The 19,706-nt window shown below is 35.1% G+C and overlaps 2 protein-coding genes across 3 annotated transcripts; one reads left to right on the top strand and one right to left on the bottom strand.

The window, feature by feature from the left end:
* Nucleotides 1-3,092: 3,092 nt before the first annotated feature.
* pax1b (paired box 1b) lies at nucleotides 3,093-9,232 on the bottom strand. The gene is made up of 5 exons (XM_082148097.1): nucleotides 9,003-9,232; nucleotides 7,645-8,250; nucleotides 6,025-6,152; nucleotides 5,312-5,507; nucleotides 3,093-3,499 (listed from the first exon to the last, which is right to left on the bottom strand). The coding sequence occupies exons 1-5, from the start codon at nucleotides 9,010-9,012 to the stop codon at nucleotides 3,435-3,437; spliced, it is 1,005 nt and encodes a 334-aa protein (XP_082004223.1). The 5' UTR covers nucleotides 9,013-9,232; the 3' UTR covers nucleotides 3,093-3,434.
* Nucleotides 9,233-14,317: 5,085 nt separating this feature from the next.
* On the top strand, nucleotides 14,318-16,076 carry nkx2.2b (NK2 homeobox 2b). 2 transcript variants are annotated; one of them, XM_082148103.1, is made up of 2 exons: nucleotides 14,318-14,779; nucleotides 15,237-16,076. In XM_082148103.1, the coding sequence occupies exons 1-2, from the start codon at nucleotides 14,590-14,592 to the stop codon at nucleotides 15,743-15,745; spliced, it is 699 nt and encodes a 232-aa protein (XP_082004229.1). In that variant the 5' UTR covers nucleotides 14,318-14,589; the 3' UTR covers nucleotides 15,746-16,076. The 2 variants fall into 2 exon arrangements, with proteins under 2 accessions (XP_082004229.1, XP_082004228.1); XM_082148102.1 differs by having other exon boundaries at nucleotides 15,234-16,076.
* The last annotated feature ends 3,630 nt before the right edge of the window (nucleotides 16,077-19,706 follow it).

Here is a 19,706-nt window from a genome sequence, read left to right as displayed (position 1 = left end):
CATCATCATCATCAGAAAATTAGGATTTTGTGTATAGGATTATGTCTGAGACGAGGATTAAGGTCTTCAAAGATGTGATGTATTTCTTTACCAGCTCTTTGTTTGCCTGCAAAGTCTTAAAAAAACACAATGATATGGATATCATCATTCTTTAAAGCCTTTTGTATACAATGGGGTCCAAAAGTCTGAGACATTCTGTCTGTCTGTCTATTTATCTATCTATCTATATATCTGTCTGTCTGTCTGTCTGTCTGTGTGTCTGTCTGTCTGTCTGTCTGTCTGTCGGTCTGTCTGTCTGTCTGTCTGTCTGTCGGTCTATGAAACCAAGGGAAATCATGTTTACACAGGGAAATCATGTCATCATAAGCGTTTGCTTTATAAAATGCTATAGAAAATATCAACATTTGTACAATAAACATGCATATAGATTTCAATATCCCAGCTAGTTTCTGGTTCCCAGTAATCCCAGTAATTCGTTTCTGGTTCCAAGAACAGACATCCAAACGTTCTGTTGGCTGTGAAAATGGACAAAGAACAGCATGTATTTGAAATATAAATCTCTTGTAACATTATAAATGTCTTGAATGATTTCTGAAGGATCATGTGACACTGAAGTGGAAAATTCAGCTTTGATCACAGGAACACAATATATTAAAATATATAAAAACAGTTATATTACTAGGATATTGGCTATACTTATAAAGCTCATGTTAATTTAGCCTTATTCTGCATGATCATATTCTACATCCCTCAGTCCTACATAATATCTAAACTTAACAACTACCAAACATTTATAAGTAGTAATTACAGGTTTTTGAGGCAAAATACATAGTTAATATAGTTAGTTAATTGTGAGAATTGGACCCTGATCTAAAGTGTGAATATATGATAATATATGTCATATAAGTTTGAAACTTCATTGAAATCTAGATTTTTTCAATTTCATTTAAATCGGGAAACCCCAAAACTGTTTATTTCCCGATTTAAATGAAATAAAAAAAATCTAGATTTCAATGAAGTTTCAAACTTGTGGGTTCCACATGGCTATTATGTGAATCATATAAATGTCATTGACAGATTGATGTCAATCTTCATTGCAACACTTTTGACTTGCTGGGCCTTACAGACTGAGTCTAATATTGCAAACATAGTCTCGGAGCATACTGGAACATTTTTGAAGATATTTTCCTTATATATGGCAATGAGATTAATAAGGCCTCAGGTAAACGATTGTCACAATCAGATCATTGATAGTGTGTCATCATCATCATCAACTCTATATTACACAGCACATAAAGCCCTTCTATGAGCAGAACATCATCACATATCCGATATCCTCCTCGTGATCAGTCCACAGTTACTCCTGCTTAACTGTAGGAAACATGTGATGGTAAAACACGTTGGTTCATGAGCTGAGCTGAGAGTATAGAGAGCCTGTCTGCAACTGTCAAGAGTTCAGAAGCTCTAGACGGGACAGATAAGAACCAATAGGACCAAAAAGTTTGCCCACAGTTAATAACCAACTTTTTTCCAGGATATAGTTGTTTTCAGGGTGTGCCTAGTTTTATTTGATATCCCTCTGTGTAAATATGGCAAGTGATGCATGCTTAGATCTACAAATATAGCGTTCAAATCTGCAATAAAACGTTCCTCGGTTTCACTTGAGCACATATATTTGAGTCTTTGTTTTGTTAAAAAAACGGTGACATTTACAATAAAGTCTCATTTGTTGACATTAGTTAATGTATTAACCATGAACTAATGAGCAAGACATTAGTTATTAATCTTTGTTAACGTTAGTTATAATAAAATTACAGTCCTTCATGTTAGTTCACAGTGCATTAACTATGTTAACAAATACAACTTTTGAATTTTAATAATGTGTTAGTAAATGTTTTAATTAACATGAATTAAGATTAATAAATGCTGTAATTATTATTAATTCTTAGCCTAGTTTGTATAATGAAACCTTATTGTAAAGTGTTACCCCCCCCCCCCCCAAAAAAAAACAAAACAACAACAACAACTGCGTTTTATAACTGTGTTTGATTCTACATTCTACACCTCGTTCAAATGACTTCATTAGCATACCCTTAATTATGAATCCAAGCAGTTGCTTTATGCTAAAAGTAAACCCAGATGTTCAAGTTCAACACACTTCACAGTGTGAACTTCATCTGACGCAGTTTATCAAACAGTCTCACAAATATGCTAATTAAAAGATTTTGCGGGATTTTGAAGTGCTGAATTCAGTCCTGCCGATTTAGAACAAATGTAAACGTCAGATTTTCTTTTAAAAAGCGATAAAACGTCAAACCATAATGATCATTTATAAAAAAAGAAAAGAAAAAGAAAATCGAACAACTAACAAGTGGAAAGGTAAATTGCATGCTCAATGCATAAAATTACAAATAAAATAAACCAATGTAAATTGCTTCCTTCATTTTTTTTAATCAGCTTGGATGTTTAAGTTATTTCAATTTAAATTACATTAAACTGACTTAAAAAAATAAGTTGAATCTGGTATAAAGGCAAAACATATGTTGTCATAACTTATTGATCATAGCCTATATATATCTTTTTATTTTTATTTTTCAGTGTACACCAATAAAATACTCAAGTAAAGTAAAAAAAGCAAGTAAAAAAAGAATAATCTGGAAATATTCCGTATATGTGCCCGTCAGGAAATATGATGCATTTTCGTTTGTTCTCTGTCTTTCGTTCTTTCAAATGTTATTGTATTTAATTGTTGTAAGGCCTATTTCCTTTGTTTTGTGTATTTATTTAACACATAGGCTTATGTTAAGACACGATAATGCATCTTAGCTCGCATTCGTTACTCACCAAAAAAACTGCTATTTTTATAAAGTAATTTAGTGGATTTTATTATTCATCGTATAGATCTTTTACATTTAAGGTCAGCTAAACGGACCTGTGGCAACAGTTTGATAGCATCGTCCATCTGTTTATTCACAAGGTTTTCAGCGTGAAATCCCACATAATCTCTCTGTAAACATGTTATCTGTGACCGCTGAGAAACCAGCCATAGAACTGATACGCTGAAAGACAGTTCACTTTTGACATGCCTTTATTAAGCAGAAATGAATTTATAAAAATAGATATATATATATATATAGGCCTATAGGCCATTCAATATCATACAGTCACGAAAATGCAATGACAGTTTCATTTCATTTCCATAAGGCGCATGACTCTAACAATGTTGCAGCCTGACGCCAAATTTATTTACAGCAAAGAACAAGAAAAAAAAATCTACTGCAAATATTGCAGAAATCCTCTGTGGTGTCTCTGTCTCCACAGCTTCAGATCCCACTCCTCCATGATGGTGTGAAACATTCAGGTGTGTTTTATCCAGACGAGCGAGTGTTTGAAGGATGAACAGATGATAGTTTTCTCTGCTGGTCTTTGTGTTCTTATGACTCTGAGAGTCCATGAACGTCGTGCTGCTGTTTGCTCAGAGGACTCTTTCTTTCTACAGCTGGAGCCAAAAGAGAGAGGGGTGTTTATGTAGCAAACAAGATGAAAATGAGCCTTTTTTAAGCTGATAACTTCCTTTATAAAGTCAGAGTGACATGCACTGCAATTTTGGGGGGTAAATTTAAAGGGACACATTACATTAAAGGGATGTCATTACTTGCTCACCCTTATGTTGTTCCAAACCTGTATGAGTTTCTTTCTTCTGTTGGACACAAAAGAAGATATTTTAAAGAATATTGGTAATCAAACAGCCATTGACTTCCAGTAGAGAAAAAAAAAATAATACTAAGTCTAGGCTTTTGTCAACTGTCTGGTTACCAACATTCTTTAAAATAACTTCTTTTGTGTTCCGCAGAAGAAAGAAACTCATACAGGTTTGGAACAACTTGAGGGTGAGTAAATGATGACAGAATTTTCATTTTTGGGAGAACTATCCCTTTAAGTTATAAAACTGGCAGCTGTGTGCATTAAAATTGGCGTAAAGACAAAGCAGTGTTGCCATGCCGTCACAGTAAACACAGCAAATAATGCAATTAATGTGCTAAATTAATTTGCTAAATTAACATAAACTGCAATGTAAAACAGCTTAATACATATAAAATAAGAACAGAATAAAGAATAAAAAAAAATATAAAATATAAACATATAGGCCTATTGTTTACGCAGGGAAATCATGTCATCATACGCGCTTGCTTTATAAAAAGAGATCGCTTTTTAGCTATAAAAAACATAATTTTTACAGTAAACGTATGCATATAGATTTCTTAACAATATTCCAGCTAACAATTTTTGGTTTTTAGAACGTTCTGTGAACGTTAGTTTCTGGTTCCCAGAACAGACATCCAAACGTTCTGATGGTTATAGCAAGAACGTTTTCTTTACGCAAATAGAACGTTCCCTGCAGAACGTTCCCCTAAAACCTTCACTTTAAAGAGTGATCAGTTGACTCAACTTAACCTAATTGAAAAGTTAAGTTATGTGGAATTGTCAAGTTCACAAAACTTTTTTTAATTTTTTTTATTAGGCATTAAGTTTATTAATAATTTCAAGGCAACGGGTTTCCTCACTTAAAAAAAACAAAAAAAAACAGTTAAGTCAACTGATCACTTTTTACAGTGTTCCCATTACATTCTCAGAACGTTCTCGTTACGTTCATCTAACCTCTTTACTCTGGTATAATTTACCCTGATGTACACGTCATCATCCAGCACTGCCGCGGAAGACGGATGGATGAAGTCAATAATCAGTACAAACCATGTCTTGTTTTGATCTAAATAATCCAAGAAAATAAATAATTGTATATAGGATTAAATTAGATTAAATTTGTCCATTGATATATAAGATTTCGTAGAGTTTATCACTGTACCACAATAACCCAAATTTTACGTTGCTTCAGCAACAGATAACTTATTGAATGACTTCAATAACACAATCTAGGATTTTTTTAAATATGGCATTTATTCAGAGACATTAAAAAAACGAATTAACAATTTTTTGATTTTAGGATAAAATTATTAATTTCTTAGAACTGAATTGAGCAGTTTAGCGGGACATATTTCTTTCTTTTAGTCAATAAACAACATTTTTAGCTTTTTATTTCTACAGCCTAAGTTGTAGCTTACAAACTAATATGTTTTACTGCAGCGATTTTACATTCTTTTTCCGTTAAGGTTCCTATTGTGATGTTTATTGCAAAACCATAGCCTACTAACGCACAAATTCGACTAAACTTTTGAAAACTGATTTCTTGTTTGTGTGCAGGGTCATAATGTGGATGACTGAGTGTTCAGGACAGTCACAGGTGGCCTCTTACCGTCCCGGGCCGGGTTTTTGAAGGCTATGGCGCAGTGCAGGTTTGGGCTCTGGATCATGGCCCCGGTGTTCGGATGGCTGAGGCTCGCGCCCTGAGACTGCCAGTGCCCGTAGTTCCCGGCGGGCCCTCCGTAAACCCCGTACTGATTAGCGGAGTACGCGCACGCGGGAACATATCCCGATAAATTTGATGAAGCCTGAAAACAATTAAAGGTATATTAAGAATTGTATACCTTTGCACCAAGAAAAACTACAAAGAATAACAAAGACATAAAATTATATTATGAGAAAATAAAATGAAATCAACAAGTTTGTGATCATTTTAAATGATGATGCAATAATACTCGATGGAACGTACAAGATCAATTCTGAATAAACAATTTAGAAAAAGAGATTATGAACATTAAAACAAGGTTTTAAGATCCACAAGATCTCTCCACTTTAAAAAATAAAGATTCTTTATTGGTATCTAGTTTCATGAAAAACCTTTCTATTTCACAAAAGGCTCTTTAAAGTAAAAAAAAAAAAAAAAAGTTTTCTTCACAGTTCACACCAAGAATAAATTGGGACCCAATTGGGACTTTTTTGACATCACTGCGAAAAACCAACCTTTTTATTTTTATATCGCTTGCTTATATTGGAAATTAAACAAGTAATTGTGTGAATTTACAATAACTCATGCTAGAATAAATAAAGCATAAATTAAAAGTTCACCTGGTTGTACTTAATGTCACTTTCTGGTTTGTCGATGCCGTTGACTCCGTGCACGGAAGGAAATGAAGATCTGTTAACGCCCGTCCAGTCCTCCATTTTCTGCTGGTAACTCTCTGTTCCAGCAATGGCTGTAAAATATTAAATAAATCAAAACGCATTTTAATAGTTGCATCACGTTAACAGCAACAGTTCAGAGATTGGGATTTCACGATGATGCGCTCTGATCTTGGAGTAAACACTGAGATAAAGAATTGAGCTTCTTGGCTCTGTCTGAAAATGATGGTCTTCTTGCTATAATGCAAACAACATTAGTCACATTTAGAAATAGAAACTCTATAAATGCATTATCAGACTGTATAAGAGCGGCTGGTTTATTTAAACGTGGGCCTCAAATTCTGCTCAGCAAGCTCAGTTGTGCCTTATAGGAAAGCCTTGTATTTTTTATTCTCTGTAATCATGCTTTAAGAAGAACCTAAACACTGATCTGAAGAAGCTGTAATATTACTCAGCAGGAAAAGATTTTAATCTCCAGACAGCAGAAGCATAAGAACAAAAGTACAGCGATATAATCCAGATGCATAAACGATTCCCTATTATGGCAAGCCGTTTTGACTTTTACTCTTTCCCAGGATATGAATTCTTGATATCAACAATTTTCACTAGTGTAAATGTTCATTATTGATATCATGAAGTCATCACTTGATATCAAGAATTACATTTCAACTAGTAAAAATTATAATTATTGATATCTGTAATGTATTTTCACTGGTTAAATGTCACAATCGGCTGCCATTCAAATTAAATTGTTGATATCAAGAATCGATTTCTTAAAGAAATACAATTCTTACTAGTAAAAATCAAATTTTATGGATATAATTGATTGAGTGGTTACTAGTGCAAATATCTATTATTCTTGATATCAACAATTGGATTGCCTCTAGTAAAAATGTTCATTTTTGATAATAATTCGCTTGTGACTATATTGACAATGTTCATTTCTGATGTCATGAATGTGATTAGTAAGAAAGCCATTTTAGATATCTGAAATTACTCTGCTAATTATTGTTATATCAGAAACACATTTTCAGATATCAGAAATAATAAATGTAACATGTTGAAAAACATTTACAGATATCAAGAATTAACATTTCAAACAGTGAAAATATTTTTACTAGTAACAAGGTTATTAGGCTATTGATATCAAAAATTATGATTTTTACTAGTAAGAATTGTATTTCTGATATAGGCCTATATGTGAAATTGGAATTTCAACTAAGAAATCAATTCTTGATATCAACAACTGAATCTGAATGGCAGCCTATGGTGACGTTTAGTGAAAATACAATTACAGACATCAAGAATTATAGATTTAGTTGAATGATTGATATTAAGAACACGCTGGCATTCCCTCACAATATTTCGTCAACACAGGAACTTTTGTTGGATGTCAACTGAACAAAAAACTGGTAAGATCTATAGCTGACGATAAATTAACACTTTTTAATATGTTCTTATTAATCAAAATAGCATCATGCATTGCGCGTAAAATCATACCAAACGTTTACGCGGCTTCGATAAGGACGGTCCATGGATAATTGAAAATACGGAAGGTGTGAATACCTGCGGGATCCATGAAAGCCCGTATTCCTAATATGTTGCTGACGGTGTGCACGGAGGGCCAGGCCCGGGACAGGCTGACAGACATCCCCGGAGGACTGCCCAGTTTGGAGCCGGTCGGGGACATGGCGTTCGGGTAGGAGTATGGATACACGGGGTTATAGGAGATCTGCGGTGGAGAGGGTTTGCTGTCATACTGACTCGGCTGAGACAGGTTCCCGATCTTGTTTCTTAAAATGCGACTGATGGAGCTCACAGACGGGACGTTATATTTGTCGCACACTCCGTCGGCCAGCAGTCTGTCGCGTATTTCCCAAGCAAATATTCCAGGATCGCCCTGTTTATAATCCCGTATGCTCTTCACCACGTTTGGCGTCGTGACCCGGGGTTTACTCCCACCGATAGCACCAGGTAAAATAGAGCCGGTCTCGTTGTACCTGGCCAGGATTTTGCTCACACACCCGTGAGAGACCCGGAGCTGTCGACTTATGTCACACGGCCTGATCCCGAGCTGCGCCAGTTCGACGATTCGGATCCGGATCGCATTGGGAAGAGGCCGACCGTTGACAAACACACCGCCAAGCTGGTTCACCTCCCCGTACGTCTGATCTGCAAGAGATTCATCATATTCAGCTATACAGTGCAGTTTTTAAAGCTAATGATCATAATAGCCTAATAATAGGCCTAAGCTTTATTTATAAAGCGCCTTTCCCAAAGCTCAAGGTCGCTGTAAAGGAGATCATACATAAACACAGCATCAAACATAAATACATCCATCATACAGTACATACATACATAGCCCACATATACACATTTTTATATTACCCTACACATTTGCCTTGCATTGCGGCGTTTGCCTAAATGAAACGATCATCATGCACTCAACATAATAATAAAAAATAAAAAAATAAATTCTCCAGGATTTAATAAAGAATATTTTATAATATATTATTATATAATGGACTATTTTACTGAAAGGTGTCTTTGAAATCAAATGGGGTTTCTGGCGGTTCATCATTAAAAAACATAACTTAAAAAAACAAAACAACAACAACAGGGAATTATTAGGGAACAAAACCACAGGCACAAATGAATAAAACGCACACAAATATGTAGGTTATATCTAAAAAAGATTTCGATTTAGGCTTTTTTAAGAGTGCATAAAGTGTTTGGGAGTATGAGCAGGCCTGCTTTAATCTAACGTTTGTCTGCCTAATTTATCGAATACTTATATCATATTTTATAAGAATCGTGTGCCCTTTCTAGCATTAAAAAATGAATAGCCTACATCATTTGATCGGTGTGGATGCATCTATGTATTTTATTCTCAATTCCTGTCCAACAGATGAAGAGGAACTTACCCATTTGCATTGTGATATTTCCCTACAGTGGTTGTGCTCCTTTAACCTTTAACTGTGCTGCTGTGTCCCGTGCAGCATTGGAGAGGTTTCCCCGTGTCTCCCGCTAGGACTGCCCTCTTCTTCTGCTTTTTTTATGGCTGAAGTGTCTGAGTTTAGGACTGAGCAGGTTTTTACAGTAATCTTTGATCCACTTGAGAAACTCCGTCCGTCCAGGAGACTGGCTCGTGCGCTCAATTTGACACGTCACGAGCATCAATCACACTAGACAGCGCGTGACTCCGCCCCCATCCTCATGACGGATATGCAGATTCAGAATCTACTTTTCCTGCCATTTTAGAAGCGACTATATGCAAAAACTTCTCTGAAAATTGTGCTATTTTAAATAGCGAAGTTATCTCAAGAATAAGATTACCAAAATTCCCCAAATCGCAATATTTACATTAATATCATTAGCCTAATGCCTATGCAAATACGTTATGTAGTAAAGCATATGCAGATTAGGACTAATACAATTAGCCTAACTCATTAACAAATATATTTTCCTCACCGGACCCACTGAATTAATTTATTTTTCAACTTTTAAGATTAAGTGCTTAAGCATTTTTAAAGTGGTGAAAAAAGAAAAACCTTGTGATGCCAATGTTACTACAACATGAAATTATAAGTTGATTGCACTTTTCCCATAGACTTTGAATTTATTTGCAAAGTTGGAACTCTGAAAACAAATAACAATATAATCTAATAGCAGGCTTCAGATATTGTTATTAATGTAATGTCAGAGGAGGGAAACAAATATGTAATAAATGTTATTTACACGAAAAAGTGACTTTGCATTAATTGTCACAAACCCAGTGAGAATTTAGTCTCGACTTCTTGACGAAAGCAACTCGAAGAGGAAAAGTGTGACAGCACCGCCATCTCATGGTTCATTTAGGAATTACACGCATCAAGTGAAACGCGTCTGCCTTTCGTTTAAGGGGCTTCAAAACACCATGTAGCCTCTCCACCTAGGCTACAGGCTAATTAATTACACATCGTTTTAATGGGTGTATTTGTTTGCCGTTCACAGAAGACACTAAATTAATTGCCATCCTACTGTAATTCAACAAAGCATATATCATGTACGCTTGAAGTGGTTTTACAAACATCCAATATTGATAATTAATCTTTTTCCAAAATGTAAATATTGAATCAGTACAGGGACAAAACATACAAGACATGTAAAGGCCAACTGAGACATCGAGGTCACTGCTGTAAAGAAATATTATATTTATTTTCAATATAGGCCTTACCCTATAGGCTATAGGTTTCAAGGGAGATTTAGGCATTTATTTATTATTTAGGAATAAACGAAAATGCTTAATATTTTTCTATTAATATGCTTAATATTACGTAATGAATATAGACTATATGATTCATTACTGCATATCAACACACACACACACACACACACACACACACACACACACACACACACACACACACACACACACACACACACACACACACACACACACACACACACACACGTCTGGTTTACTATCTTTGTGGGGACACTCCATAAACCTAATGGTTTTTATACTGTACAAACTGTATATTCTATCTCCTTACACTAACTCTACCCCTAAACCTACCCATCACACACAACTTTCTGCATTTTTACATTTCCAAAAAAACTCATTCTTTGTGATTTAACCTAACCTCTATTTAGGTCCCCACTGTGACACGAGTCCCCATGAGTCTGTGTGCATTCAGGTTGAAGTCCCCACCGGGATAGAAAAACATGAACACACACACACACACACACACACACACACACACACACACACACACACACACACACACACACACACACACACACACACACACACACACACACACACACACACACACACACACAGAGAGAGAGAGAGAGAGAGAGAGAGAGAGAGAGAGAGAGAGAGAGAGAGAGAGAGAGAGAGAGAGAGAGAGAGAGAGAGAGAGAGATATCAGGGAGGTTTGTCCAAATTGTCCTCAGTGGGTTGTACAGACCAGACTGCACCAGAAGAGGGGGAACATGAGAAAGAAAGAGTTTGCATTCCAAATATAGCCTATTCCTATCAAATTAGGCTGATGTAACTGTAAGATACTGATAAGAAACTCTAAATGTGGTCAATTTGAGAAACATAAACATAATATTCGTTTCACTTAAAAGACAAAAAAATATTCCAATTTAATTTTCACTTCCATCATCAAGAAGTTCTTACATGATAAATGTGAGGGTAACAAAATATTCAGTGGATGTCTCTGTAAAATGAAAGTCCTTATTGACTAACAGTGCTACTTTTTACTCAATATCATCGCATTGTTCAGTTAAGTAGTATCTTTAATATAACTCTAAACAAATGTATCAACATTAACGAAAGCATATCAAACGCTAACATGCATTATTAACTATACGGATAAATGTTACTTTTTTTTTTTTTTTGATTTGATTTATTAGACAGTAAAAATAAAATAAATGCATAACATAAAGTCATCACAGTGACATTATACATTAATCAGAACTGTCGAGGATAACACAAGAAAGTTAAAAACTTATTTCCATTGTGGTCCTCGTTGTAGTCTGATAAAGATGGTCAGGCAAGCTACAGATGACTAAGGTACCCTGTACATTCAACCACATACAAAATAAAAATAAAATAAACAAATACATACACTTCAATAATAAATATTTCTTAAGATCACATAAAAAAAAAAAAAAAAAAAAAATCTAATTAGCATTTAGCAACCATTCACCACATGCTCTATTAAAACAATGATCTGACTGGCTTAACTTAATCTCAACTGGGAGTTTATTCCATTCCATTGCTGCCGTGTACAAGAAGGTGTTTTGCCCAGAACAGCTCTTAAATCTACAAGGAACTATGTCTGTGGCACTACCTCTAGTTGAATAGCTATGAGAGTTCCTAATAAGCTTAAAATTACAAACAGAACTTATAATGATTTTACATGTACAGTCTGATTCCATGGAACAGTTTTTTTCTTTTTCTTTTGGAGTAATTCAAAGCATCATATTCACTCACTAGATGGCGCTCTCACACAATACATGAAGCACGCGCTCACACAAATCTTTTCATTTTTCGATTCTATATTTAGCTGTCGTGCTTTATCATAACACAACTACGGGTTAAAGAACAATATGCAAATCTGTTGCACGTTTTGACAACTAACTCTAACAAACTGAACTTTTATAGCAATTGCAACATGCATCGGAAAACAAGTCTGTCCAAAAAATGTGTAGACTATTATGTTATAGCCTTATATAACTTATAGGCCTATATTTTAAATGATTTGTCCTATTCCAGCTGTGTGCATTTCAGATGACACTTCTTTGTTCCTATTTACAGCTTGTTTAAAAAGCATCCTTGGGATTTTTTTTTAGAGCTTGTGTACATTTCAAAGCACTGAGTCCTCATTCTCTCTATTATTCATTACAGCAAGGCCGTCTTTTTCAGATCTTACACCAGCTAACTCATTGTCTGGTCGTTGGTGATGAAAACCCCATGCATGCATGAGCGCAGGAAATTATATAAAAAACAAAACAAAAAACTTTAAAATATTTCGCTATGAATGTCTAATTTGTTTTCTTATGCGACAGTCGAAGCTCTAAACATGAATGAAGGAATCGTTCATTGAGGCCAGTTGAATACCATGACAACAAGGAGCGCGCTCACTTTTATTTGACCAGTTTGGGTGTATTGTGTGAGGGCGTCAATCAACCATTATTTCTGCGCCCCAAATAAATGCAAAACCTGATCTAGCACAAAAACTTCCAGAGGGAGCCTTTCATTGCTCTATTGTCCAGAGCTTAGCTGTTGGTTTGTAGATGTGTTTGCACAGTCCGACCACCCATGACGCGCGCAGAGCGCACTGAACATTCACATCACACACACTGTCAAAGAGAGGAGCCAGAGACACCAAATCATTCCACTGGATAGATCTGGAGAGATACCTAAATTAGGCTTTCCGAATGCACAAAAGGGCAAAATGATCATCACAAAATCGTTCCTATTTAGATCGATTAAAATCTTTGAAAAATGGTATATGCTCATAAAAAAATAACGTTTTAATGAAGTTAAAAAAGAGCTTGTGCAAATTAGTTTTTCTCGAAAGACGCACAACAAAGAAAAAAAAGTAATAGAAAAAATAAGAAAATAAAAATAAACCACTTATAAAGAGTAAAAAGTTACTAACATAACTTCTAATTGCACTAACTTTTATACTAAAAAATATAATAATAATGATAACAATTTACAATAAAGTTAACATTTAGTTAACATGAATTAACAGCATTTATTAATGTAAATGAGTGCCTTCAAATCGATTAATCGCGATTAATCACGTCTGGCTTAAATTGTTGTGTTGTGCATTCATATACATAATAGGCTATTATAATATATAGGCTATACACACACACAAAAATAAAAACAAATACATTGATGTTAGATGTGATTAATCGATTTGACGTTAAATTCAACATTTATTAATTATCAAAATCAAAAGTTGTATTTGTTCACATTAGTTGTGAACTAAAATGTGAACTAAAATGAACAAACAATGAACGACTGTATTTTTATAAAAAAAATATTAAAACTGTAACAAATGTTTGAACATTATTAGTTAATGCTAGTTAATACATTAACTAATGTTAACTAATGAAACTTTATTGGTAAAATGTTACCACAATAATTGAACCAAAAAGCTGCAACAGATTCAGACCTCGTTTGTAAATAGGCCTAAATATAATGATGTTTTTCGGTCTAAAAATAAACGCTTTGTGATCATTCTAAAACAAGTGTGCAGTGAAGTATGTCGATTTAGCTTCCATTAATTTCAAACATCTGAATGCATCATTATCAACGAAAAGCTTTTAAGCATCAATGACCTACATCATATAACATGAATTCTGAAGGAGGTCAGTAACAGGATTCTGCTCTTGTCGGCAAATATGGGTCGATGAATTTGGTACTTGACTTAAGCTCTAAGCAAAATATTGACCCAAAAGGTTTCCATAATTTGGCCACTTGCCATTTTAAACAATCCCATTTCAACACGGACAGCTCATCGTCCACAACATACAATGTTTCCGACCAATCACACCTTACGATTAATCACACCTAAGCGTGCGTTTTTAAAGATAATTATAACGGAGGGTTTCCATTTGTGCCACGGACGCTTCTGATATGTAAATGAGTTGGGGGTGTCTCTCCCATTTTAGTCGTGTCACCTCATCCCACTCATGCATTTCTGGTGTTCCGCTGATAGAAGCTCAACTCACTATTTCACACTTGACTCCAGAGATCCGCCCTCGATCGTCAAGGCCTTTTTGGGACGCTTTTCTGCAGGTCCAACACTCACCTGCGACCTTAAATGGACCAGACTAATGGATTGGTTGGGTCAAGCACTGCATAGCATCTGAGGAGCATCTGGGATCTGAGCCTGGATAAGTGTGCACGCGCGCTGTCCAATCCCACGGATCTGCATTTACAACTCACCAGAACGCTTTTTGGATAGACCTCACTGTCACTGTATATTGGATTGGAAAATGTCCCTAAGGAATTGCAAGTCAGGGTTCTCTGTCCGTGATATTTTAGACCTCCCGGACACGAGCGACGAAGGATCAGTGACTGAAGACACTGAAGATGAGGCTGATGAAGGACTCTCTGGAAACCAGCAGCACGCGTCCTCCACTGATGCGCTTTGGCTCGGATCTCCATGTGGACACACATATCCAAGTACGTTTATGCAGTTTAATTACTTAGATAAATACTTGAAGCTACTGTTTTCCTATTTCAGTATTTTATTCGAATTAAATAAAACAATAAAAATTGCACAAAAAAAGTCGTAATTTAATAGAAATGGTCATGTTTTTTACGCAATTTCGCGCTTAGAAAAATAAATGTTCCTTAAAATGCATCGATGGTTCCATTAAGAACATTTAGCATTTTCATTGCACAAAGGTTCTTTATAGTGGGAGAGGCTATTCAGATTATTTAAATAAAATGGTTATTTTAAGAACTGGTTACTGAAATGTATTTAAATGTATATTGTATGTGTATATTGCACGGCTAACCCCCCTTTTGAAACCTTTATTTTAAGTAGCCTATAGTGCATGATGGTCTATTATCAAAATTGGTTATTTATTTCATTCGATGACGCATACAGGTTATTAACTATAATTATATTCAGCAGTGCCATCAGCATCTCCAGAGGACTTGAATCCAGAACTGTCCACGGATGAGTCTGTGGATCGGGATAGGGAGAGCTCGGAGGACTCGGGAAAAAAGCGCAAACGGAGGATCCTGTTTTCAAAGACGCAAACGTTTGAGTTGGAGAGACGCTTCAGGCAGCAGAGATACTTATCCGCCCCTGAGAGAGAACATCTCGCTAAGCTCTTACATTTGACTCCAACGCAAGTGAAGATTTGGTTCCAGAACCATCGGTATAAAGTGAAGAGAGCCCGGGCTGAGAAAGGAACGGACCCGTATCTGCTCTCTCCTCCACGGCGCGTTTCTTTCCCAGTCCTGGTGAGGGACGGAAGAGCGTGTCATGTTTTCAGTCCTCAGGACATCACTACAGCGGCACCCTATTCTGCTTTTAATATCAAGCAGTTCCCCCAGATTCATCACAGTCATAACATCTGCATGACACATCTGACACCTGTCAATCATCTGGGTCACATGCAGCCCTGGTCCTGGTGAACACAGCTTTTACGCGGCGGAACTTTCAACATATTAAGTTGTTTTCGTCACATGTTGCATCATTAATTATATTTCTACAATGTGGAAATATATTTTTAAATGAGTTTTAATGTTCTAATGTTTTCTCCCCGTTGGATTGTTTTATATTCGATGAAACAGAAATAGCACAATGGGACTTCATCATCATCCTCATCATCATCATCATCTCGTGCTGTTTGTAGATATATTTATGCTGGAAATTTTACATTGTGTTGATCAGTAAATGTCATTTATTCAACAATCAAATATGTTACTTTTCGTTAAATTTAGAAAGAGCACGATAAGTAGCCTAATGACAATTTAATAACGTTTATGAAATTCATTGGGAATAGTTCTCGAGAATTGTTCCCCTGTTGGTTTCGATTTTGTTTTTATACTGAAATTATTCTGACTAACCTGTAATAAACTTAATAAACTTTTTTTCTTCTGAACAGAAAGCGACATTATTGATTTTAGTTTTTTCTTGTTTTCCTTTTAGGCTATAGGCTATATAGGGATGTGTGTGTGTCCTGGTAAATAAATCCTACATTATGAGGACAAAATGTTCTCACAAAGATGGCAATATCCAAAATCCTTGTCCTTGTGGGGACATTTTTGGTCCCCATGAGGGAAACAAACTTTTTTGCTGTTGAAAAAACAGGAGTTTTTTTAATGTAAAAATGCAGAAAGTTTTCTGTGGGGTAGAGTCAGTGTAAGGGGAGAGAATATATAGTATAATTCATTTATTAATTCAGTTATACAAATATACGTAGGCTAGATTAAATATGCAGGTTGTTGTATTTCAAAAATATTTGTGAAAGTTATGAATGTTCAGAAATTCAAAAATGTGCCGTAGGTGTGGTGTTAATCATTCATATCTTTCCCGAATGAACTGAAATTAACTTTTTGACTAAGGTCCCCGTACGTGGCCCCTATAACTGATTTCCAAGGGCATTGTTCTAACCACATAAAAAAAAATAAAAAAAATAGGCTACTTATTTATTTGTACATTTTTCGAATGTTTTCTGCACACTCACTGTTTTCAGAGCTGATTTCAGCCGCTTCACAAACACTAAGCCTACTAAACAAACAAGATAGACTAGAAAATACTCTTAAAGGAACATTTTTATATATTAAATGTTTAAAGAAATTATATTGTAAATACAATTATGTATTAATAACTTTCGGTGCTGCTGTGAAATCAGGTCATTGGTTTTATTTTGCCATGTTGCCTATATATATATATAAAGAAATCGAGGTCACAACAAAGTCACTATTTTACGAAAATGATCTACGAACTGACGAGCTGGTAAATATGCTTATTTCGAGGCGCACACGCGCTGCACTCTCTTCAATGACCGCTTGGTGGCAGCAGTGTATTATTATAACGATTTAAGTGAAGAACACTGGGTTACTCGAGCATCTAGAGCAGGAGTGTCCAATCCTGCTCCTGGAGGGCCACTGTCCTGCAGAGATCAGCTCCATCCCCAATTAAACACACCTGGACCAGATGATCAAGCTCTTACTAGGCCTACTAGAAACTTCCAGGCGAACTGGAGCTAAACTGTGAGAACAGCTTCCCTCCAGCAGAGTTTGGACACCCGTGATCTACAGACACTGAGGACGCAGTAAAACAATACAGGATCAATAGCTCTTAGATTTCAACTCATTAGTTGATTAGTTTTGTCCATACAAACAGAAATGTAAACAACCTTTTCTCACACAAACTTTTATTTTTATTTTTTATCTTTACAATGAATTCGATCATGCTAATAAGTCCACATGCTCATTTGCTGTAATCGTGCAGTGGACTCTCTAGAGACACATTCTCAAGATCATAGTTCCCCTTCTGGACTACATTTCCAAATGGACAGCTCTATTCAAAAAAAAAAAAAAAACGAGTATCAATTTGATGGCATTTGATGAGTCTTTAACTGCAGTGTATCTTACATCTTATTTGAAGGAATGTCAAGCTTAATCAAAGATGGACTTTGCAAAGTTTCTATGGTAAAGTTAGCCTATATTATTGAATTATATTTAATTAAAACTTTAAAGATTTGAGGTTCAGATTTTTAAAGTGACATCCCAGAAAACTGACCTTGTCTCAGCTGAGTTCTTCATGAAGACGACATAACCTACAAATATAGAGCTCAAGGTTTTGGAATTATGGGAAGGATTTGACGTCACAGTGACGCACGAACGTCGCAAAACTTGTGACAAATACAAAACAAATTCCTCTGGTGTAACTTATGAGGAGAGATGTGATGTCGGTTGATATGCGCATCATTAACCCAACTGATACAGTATTTTACAGATCTAAAACAACACATTATTCGTTCTCTGTTTCTAAAGGAGGTTGTCACCACGCCTTGCTCTGCTTATTGGACTAAATTTGCCAGTGACCTTGATCGGGAAAGTGTTTGGTTATTAGCCTACCTCATACATTTTTTTATTTTTTTTTTATTTTTTTTACAAACAAGGTAAAATAAACTTCTTTCAAGATAATACACAAATTCTACCCTGTCAAACATTTCCTTAGTAAGTTTAAGAAAGACACTGCTCTTTTTGCTCATTGCACGACAGTACCCCCCATTTTATGGCATTGTTGTCAAGTGAAAGATTATGGTATGATGTGTCTATGTTTATTAATGAAAAGGTAGGCTACTCTTCAATTTTGATTTGCGTTTTGAAAATGTAATTTTTGTGTGAATAAGGACACTTTTGTAATCAGTCTGGTAATTTTATTAGTCACATTTCACATTTGTAGTTTTTTCTAACACAAAAAAATCCTTTTCTAGTATTAGGCCTAATAGAAAAGCTATTAAACCTGTTCATCTGTGTTCTGTCTTCAAAAACTTATATGAAACAAAGGACTTGTATCTCTGTGAATATGTTTGCTGTGTGTGTGTGTGTGTGTGTGTGTGTGTGTGTGTGTGTTTTCTATTGCTGTTATTCTTAATAAATATTGCCATGTTCTAATTTTGTTGTACATACTGTAAACTGAATGTTCAAATAAAGCATTTAAAAAAAAATGTTGTGTATAACTTTTATTCTGTTTGCTTTTTTAATATTTAATTGCAACTATTCTCAATTTGTTGTAAGTGTTAATTATGTACAATGTATCTATTGTAGGGATTTTTATGTAATCCCTTGGCAATGTTCTTTATTTAGCCTAATTGTTATTCAAGCATTATAAAAAAATAAAATAAACAGTTTAAATTCTTAAATGGAATATTGAGGATTATTACAGTTTTTTTTCCAATTGCTAACACACAATTTTGCAAACTAGGCTGGTTTTATCAAAATACTTAAAATACAATGAAGCACTGCAACCAAATCTACATATAGCATTATCAAAATCAAACTTTTGCATTCATATTAGCAGATTTTTGTCTAACCAACTACACACTGTTGGGCATAATGTAAAGCACTCTCATCTTCAATAAGCTTTGCCATAATACTAAAATAGTTCAAATTGTAGAAAATTCTTCAGATTGTTCACATGCACAGAAATATTTTTCACCAAAAAAGTCAGTGCAACATATGCACATATTTACATTGGACTGAACAAAAATATGCTCACAAAAAAACAGTAAACTGAAAAGATTGAAGTGTTAACTTATGTATTGGCCAATCAGATCATGGAGTGTCATTTTGAATGGCAGTGTTTTGAAATGGCAGACATGTGACTTTATGTCAGATTGTTGTGGCTTATGCACAGAACTGTGTTCAGAGTGTTTAAAAAGTGCCATTTTGAAATGCAAAATGTGTGTAAAGCAGAAAATGGGTTTCGACTTTTGGAGATTTGAGAAGAGGTTTTGCTCTCTGTAATCCCGTGGCAATGTTCTTTATGTAGCCTAATTGTTATTCAAGCATTAATAAATAAATATTTTTTATGTATTTACTTATTCATTTCCTGTCCAAAATAGATACACATATAAAA

The sequence above is a fragment of the Leuciscus leuciscus genome, assembly GCF_965113295.1.
Source record: "Leuciscus leuciscus genome assembly, chromosome: 19".
Lineage (NCBI taxonomy): Eukaryota > Metazoa > Chordata > Actinopteri > Cypriniformes > Leuciscidae > Leuciscus > Leuciscus leuciscus.
This window is presented reverse-complemented; position numbering and strand designations above follow the sequence as displayed.